The sequence below is a fragment of the Bos javanicus genome, chromosome 2 (genome assembly GCF_032452875.1).
Source record: "Bos javanicus breed banteng chromosome 2, ARS-OSU_banteng_1.0, whole genome shotgun sequence".
Taxonomy (NCBI): domain Eukaryota; kingdom Metazoa; phylum Chordata; class Mammalia; order Artiodactyla; family Bovidae; genus Bos; species Bos javanicus.
In genome coordinates, this window is record NC_083869.1 from 21,845,872 (window position 1) to 21,853,462 (window position 7,591).

At 33.2% G+C, this 7,591-nt stretch overlaps 1 protein-coding gene across 7 annotated transcripts in view; it reads left to right on the forward strand.

Moving 5' to 3' along the window:
* The window catches only part of ATF2 (activating transcription factor 2), an 83,492-nt gene extending 76,401 nt beyond the window's left edge, over positions 1–7,091 (forward strand). For 6 of the 7 annotated variants that reach the window (XM_061434844.1, XM_061434852.1, XM_061434877.1 and 3 more), the window contains 2 exons: positions 83–188; positions 4,556–7,091. In XM_061434844.1, coding sequence (XP_061290828.1) covers positions 83–188; positions 4,556–4,782 — 333 coding nt within the window. In that variant the 3' untranslated portion in view covers positions 4,783–7,091. Of the gene's footprint in view, positions 1–82; positions 189–4,555 lie in introns of those variants that run through there. The other variant, XR_009739997.1, reaches the window with a different exon arrangement.
* Positions 7,092–7,591: the final 500 nt, after the last annotated feature.

Below are 7,591 nucleotides of genomic sequence, written 5' to 3' on the forward strand. Positions count from 1 at the left end.
ATATCTTAATCTTCACTTGTTTTAAACAGTGAAAATTGTTTAGTCTGATGCTGGTAAGGTACATAAGTTGTTTCCCCTCCAGAGTGAAGTCACCCTGCTGAGAAATGAAGTGGCACAGCTGAAACAGCTTCTTCTGGCTCATAAAGATTGCCCTGTAACCGCCATGCAGAAGAAATCTGGCTATCATAGTGAGTAATGTTCCATTACCTATAGCCTTAGGCTATATCAGTGAAATACTGCCAGAGTGAACCAAGCTACCATTAAAAAAATGGAGATTGCAGTTCTAATATTTAATATTAAATATCAGAAGTTCTGCAGAGTTATTATGGAATGGAGGATATACTTCTCATAATCTAGAGTTTTTTAATTTTCCTATATCTAGCTTTTCCCTAGAGATTACTATAGATCAGCAAAATCAGTTGGTTAATAATTTAAAATATAGTGAAAGTACTTATGATATTTTGTTTATATTCTCAGAGTAATAGTTTTCTTGGACTGACAGACTGAACACTTCTTTTCCAGCCTCCATTTAGTAATTTTTTTTAAAATTAACTATCTTAACAGTCAGTAACAGATCCTATTGTTACAGTAGCAGATCCTAGTGTTCTTCCTTAGATAATCAGCATTGTGCAGTTTCATTGTTCTGAATGTTTATATTGAGCCTTCTAGTTACAAAAATACTAAACTAGAACAGTATTGAAATTATCTGCTTGTAAGTTTCCTCTTAAATATTTCCCTTTAAAATGAGGTGGGTTTTTTTTTCTGTTTTCAGCATTTTAGAGGTTAATTGTGCTTTTCTTCTTGTAATGTCCTATTTTGATAACATGCACAATGTTGGAACCAGCTGGTAGTCTTGAATAAATGGCCAATTTTGTCCATCGTACACAAATCTGTAACAAATAACATAGCTGGGAATGCATTAGGAACATTCATAATATATAACCCATAGCTTTCATTTTTATGATTTAGTGATATTTCAGGATATTTGTAAATCTGAAGATTGTTTCAACCATCTGTATCCACTTCATTTTAATTTGCCAGTGTCAGTAATTCAAAGCAAAGAAACATTTTGTATTGGATGCAAACAGTTCCTCAGGTGCTCACGATAAAACTTAATGGCCACCGTCTTTACTTGTAGTCATTGTAAGCAGTTTCATCAGAATGGGCAATATTTTTTAATTTAAAAGATTCAGTAGATTTAGCAACTCTCTATGCCATGTATATTTAGAACATTGATTTTTGCCAGTTTTGAGCAAATAAATCTCAGGCCTTTGACGTCTTGTCATTTTGACAGGATTGTGAAACACATTGTAGAGTAAATTGGAACCATATAGAATTATGTTTGGGGCTGTACTAACAACGCCTGCTGCGGGGATGAGGCCGTTATGGCTCCCGTGTGACTTCACAACATCATTTCCTTTAGAAGCTACTGAGTCCAGCATTATGCATACATGATTTTCTTAACAAGAGAGCTCTCCTGAATTTTGATATTCAAAAAGAAATATACAAATAATTCTGTAAAAGTAGAAGGAAAATTAACTCTTAAGTTGCATTCAATTTATAATTATCTTCAATTTTTTAATCTAAATTTATTGGATAACCCCAACAGTTCGCTGTTATCCAGGCAGTATATACTCAGCAAATGCAAACCAGTTCTTTATTTGAAGCCATAAAGATTTTTTTAACTGTACAGATGTATAGGTTTGCATGCTGTATCCTCAAACTGACTTGGAAATCTAGATTAATAAGTTTTTAGTGAAGATACACAAGGTTGTGGAAAATGTAAAAAAAAATAAGACATTTTGAAGTTTTGGAACAGTTCCCATCTTTTTTCCTGTCTAGTTATCTGTATGTCAAACTGATTGACGTCAGTATAGTTCTTGCATAAAATTAGTTCTCTTCAGCTCTACAAATTGGATTTTGTAGAAATTTCAAAATTTTTATTTTCAAATTTGAAGTCTGGAAAAAAATGTGACTTCTCTGTTTGGTAGTCAAAGTAAAGATTGTTTAAGTTAATGTTTACATCTCAGAAAAAAATGTGGAGAAATTTACAAATACATAACTGTTCATCAAATTATAACACACAGCAATTGCTAATGATAATGAGCTGTAATACTAGTTAGCTCTTTCAAAACGATGTGACAGAAAACTAAGGTTTAGAAGAAATTAAGTAATATCACAAAATCTTGCAGGTAAAAGTGACAATATAAAGTCACACAGTCACAGGGTCTCTTTTTTAAAAACAGAAAGTCCCATATCCTAGGAAACCTTTCAGTCATGAGAAAACCACGACATTGATTTTAAGGGTCAAAACAAGAGTGGAAATATGAAAACATTTTTAATGTTTGGATTCCATGAAGAATAAAACATAAGAGTAATCTTGCTGCCATTAATTCATCTTCTGTAAACCTCTGGACATAATTAACATAACATATAGTTGTTTCTGTAATCATAAGTGGGAAGTAAAGTTTATTAGACCCTAAATGTGAGTTTATATTTTCATTAATGAAAATATGTATAAACATTAGTGGAACTTTAGAGAGTGAATTGTCAAATAACTGGTTTCTTTTGGTTTAAGTAATGCTAAAAACGGCTCTTAGAGTGTAATAAGATCTCTTGTATCTTTCTATTGTTTGTGATTTACACTAGTAATTCTTCTCCCCTTACCATCTCGAACTGGACATAGGTACAGCTGTATGACATTACAAAGGTATTTTATACATAATTTATAAGTGAGTACCTGATTCTTTGTACAGCCTAGAGATTTGTTTTACCTAATTCTGAAAGCTTGGAGAAAGATACACCTGTCCCTTATCACTTTCATTTTGACTCCATCTCCCCCATTGTGTATTTATATTTCCTCATACCACTTGTCACAGCTCGCTCTATTTCTGAAAGCTGTTATATCCCGAGAACTTACATTGAGAGGAAGGTCATTTTGTTATCGTGTTGAATAGTGGTGAAATAAAGGGCTTTTTACTGTTTTCTCCAGTTAAACTGTTATTTGCCAGTGTTTTCTTTGAATGCATTATTATTGTATTGGCTATTTAACTGAATTGTAAATATTTTATAACATTCATTGTTGCTTAATCAGAAAAGTACCTTTATGCTTTACATAATTTTAAAAAGGATTACTGATAGTGGTTTGTTTTTGTTTTTTTTTTTTAAACTATATCTTGACATCAAACTTTTATCCAGTGGTGCAGTTTTGTATTTAAAGCAGATTTATAGAGAGGTGAGATTCTTTCAAAAATGCATGGATTTGAGGCAAAAGTATCAAAGTACTGTAAGGGTTACTATATTTCAGAAAACCCTCAAAAGGAAGAATTATATTTGAACTAAAGTTGTGCTTGCCAGATTCCTCCCCCTCTATCTTCTACATTACAAATCACTGGGTAAGTCCTGCTTCATGGGGTCCACAATCTTAATAATTGACTTTCAGAATGAGCACCTGGCCATCAGTAAGCAGGCCAGTATGTACTCTCAGATTTCATAGAAAGCCAGCTAATTGTTATTTCTGAGCACTAAATAAAAATTATTTTAATACCAAATGCAAAGTGCAAAAGAACACATCCTGTATAACACTGTTTTTAAAGTGTTCACAAATAAAGCTGAACGATACTGTTTAGAGATTTATACTTATCTGGTAAAACTTCAAAGAAAAAACAAAGGAATTACAAAAGGAATACATATAGAATGGTGATTACCTTTGGTGAAGAGAGGACCCTCCAGGAAGCACAAGTGTTAATTGCAGTTTTTAAGTTGGGAAGCTGAGTTCACAGGTGTTGATAGGATCAGTTGTCTCATAACTTGCATACACTGTAACAATTTGTGGGTGTTATACAAATGGAATTATTGGTTTCTCTTCTGTTAAAATAAGAAAGATGTAGATTTGTTCAAGCCAAAAAACTGGTAATCTGTTTTCATAAATATTTAGAATGCCCTGTCTCCAGTTTTATATGGATTTTTATTTGAATCTCAATGCATGCAACTATAACAGGTGGTGGCATTTAGATTCTAAATATTGCTTATTCTCATGTGTATAGATCATTAGAATCAGGTATTATAATCATCCTTTGCTGCGGCAGATTGAAAGTCAGTCAGAATAAATATAGTTCTGCAGAGGGAATTATTTGAAGACATAATTTGTATGTTAGAATTCATTTTGATTATATTTTCTAACCTTTTAATAACAAAACCAGTCTATTGGCCTACATGTCAAATGTGTTGCTGGGTGTTTCATCTATAAGAGACTTACCTCTCAAATTCCTACTTCATTTTCTTTCTTAACACTATTTAACAAATAATTCTTCAGCTCTGCTTTACTGGACTTGAGGGGTTTCCATGTGCATGCCTGTGCCTTCATTTGGCTTGGTGCAGCAAAATTGCCTACTTCATGACTTATAGCCACCTTTCAGTTACTCAGTTACTGTGATACCAACTTCTCTAAACTGATGTAAAATGTCATCTAACCTTTTATTCTGTACATTGACTCAGCCTGATAAATTTTTACAACTATTCTAAGAAACTGAGTAGTTTTCTTTTTTCCACTCAGCTGCTGATAAAGACGATAGTTCAGAAGATTTGTCAGTGCCGAGTAGTCCACATACCGAAGCTATACAACATAGTTCTGTCAGCACATCCAATGGAGTCAGTTCAACTTCCAAGGCAGAAGCTGTAGCCACTTCAGTCCTCACCCAGATGGCGGACCAGAGTACAGAGCCTGTGCTTTCGCAGATTGTCATGGCTCCTTCCTCCCAGTCACAGCCCTCAGGAAGTTGATTAAAAACCTGCAGTGCGGCAGCTTTAGATACTCATTAGTGACTTCAAAAGGAAATCAAGGAAAGACCAGTTTCCATTTATGCGAAATCTGTGGTTGTAAATTTTTTTTTTTTACTTGAAATTAAATTTGACTCTAAAGTTGGTGTAGCAGCAGTTGATGATCAGACTGAACAAGTTTTTAGTCTCTGGAAAAAGACTGATTTTGCTTTTTTTATAAATATTGTTAGATTTATTAATTTTTCTGTGCTCAATGTGTAAATTGTATTATAATTCATTGTGGTTTATTTCACTTTTAATTTGGGGGTGTTTTAATAAATGGGGGTGTTACTGAATCTTTCTTCCTACTTCCACTTCTTTTGACCACCTCTTAACCCTCAACTATGATGGTAGTTTTGTTATATCATTTATACCAAAGTTCTGCATAGTCCCTATTGACTTTGTAATGTTAACAAGGTCATAAAGCACTAGCAAGTGAAAGAAATTTGCTTTTAATCTTTTTGCCTTTTATTTTGCACATTATGCAAAAGGAAGAACATTAGCGAACACTTTTTAAGTGAGTGAAATGTGGTAAAAGACATACAGTGCTTTTAGGCACACTCTTAATGAAGGTCAGTAATAGTGCATTTTCTTTAAGATTTTAAGTAAGCATGAATATTGGAATCCTTTATCATTTCAATGATGACTGTTTTTCAAGTCTTAAATTCAGTATTTTAAATCCTATGTTTTGAGGCTAACAATATGAAATTATATAAAGTACAATACAGGGTTATCGGATACCTAATAATTTTTTGATATTAGATTTTTGGTTTTGTTTATTTTTTACAGATTTCAGGTTTTAAACTGAGAAGTTTATGCATAATCAAGTAAGGTATGGTTGCCAGAAAAGCCTAAAAATTACTACTTAGAAAATTTAAGACTGTTTACCCCCATTGTCTTGTACTTGCAAGCTAACTTGTACTTATTCTTGTGGAAGCACTGTCATCTTTTAGTAGCAAATTTTGATAACGTTTCTCGTGGGAAAAAATCAGTATCTATCTTTAGAACAATGTAACTATAATGTGGGACACAAGAGTGAGTGAGAGAGAGTGAGTATGTGTGTATGTGTGTGTCTTTCAATAGTTTATGCCAGCAATCTTTGCTTGAATGTTTAACGATGCCTTCAGTGTGATGCTGGCCAATAGATGATTGCAATTTAAGATGTCATTACTGTGCAGGCTTGGATAACTAACATTCCATGATGTAGTTTGTTTCTGATGAGATGATTGTAGGTACACTTTTCTCATTATCCAATCATCTGTGGGATACTGAGTTTTCTAATGTGCCATTATCTATTTTTATTCTGCAGTTATGTTCAAAATACAGTACAATATTTTAAAATAGACAAAATTGTTAAAAATAAAGTAGTAGATGTGTGTAAAAAAACTTTGTAAAATAGTTATGAGTCCTCCCCAGTAGCGACTTCTGGCATTCAAGCAGGATTCCATTATGTAAATATCTGTAACACATTTATAATAAGTTGTGTGGTTTGTTCTGCATCCATACTACACTATTTGCTAAAGTCTCAGTGCCATCTCCTAATGAGACTGACATTTTAAAAACCTGTATGGAATATCCTTGACAATTCAAGAAAATACCCCACCTTGCCTAAGTTCCGAACTGGGAAACATTCAGATTGTACAAATGACATTTCAGGACTTTCAAGTATGAAGATAATAGGAATTTTATTGTTTGGCTTATAAAAAATGAGAGCATTTTTGGTTGATAATTGTACTTCTAAAGTTTTTTTTTTTAACTGATTTTATAATTTTCAGGTACTCAATTTCTAATCATGACTTTGCCGTAGTTATGCTAAGGAGTTGATCTCAAAGGCACAAAATATGAATTCTGCAAGAAGGGTGTTTTTTATTGTAGTTTGGATGGGTTAGGAAAAGCCTCCGTTTTTTATTCTCCTAGGTCAGTCAGTGCATTTTTCTTAAATTTTATTATTTATGCAAGTTAAAGTTCTTTGGTAACAGGAATTCTTGCAACTGTAAAATAAAACTACATAGATGTAAGAAGTCATGTAAACGGTTAATGAGCTTATTACCAAGGTTAGCAAAACTCATTGTAAATCAGTCTGTACTCAGCAAATAAAAATCATTATTAGTTGTATAAACACAAATTCCATTTTGACTTTCAGGATGTCACACTACTTCTGTACCTAGCATTTTGAGTCCTTATATTTGCAATGTTACACAAACTGTACTATTTTCTTTTATGTGCAGTTTGCATGAGTAAACCATCAAAGAATAAATTCTATCTTTAAATTATGTTCATAATTTGCTTGTTCTTATCTGTCTTTCCTAAAATAAGATTACTTGATCATGATGTTTTTCTCCTTCAGAATGTTTATTACCTGAGAAGAACCTAATATTCTGTTTCCTGTGATAAAATTAATTTCTTCTCAAAGACCTTTCAGCTGCAAGGTCACTCAGGCCTCTTTCTTCTTCTCTGCATTCACTTTAATTTATGTCTCCAGCCCAGAATATTCCCTTACCCACACACACAACTACTACACACAGAGGCACCAGCCTTTGGTTTATCTTGGTAACTGCCTGCCAAAACAACTCTTATCTTTCACTCTGAACTGTATAATCTTCCCTTACCCTGCCTTCAAACACACTGCTCCCATAATGTTTCATAAAGCAATTGATTACCACACCATCCTTCCAGTTGCTGAGGTCAGAACAACCTTGTTCTCATCATTGATTCCTCACTTCTCACATCCAACACATCAAGAAATGCTGTTACTTTACCTTCAGAATAATAC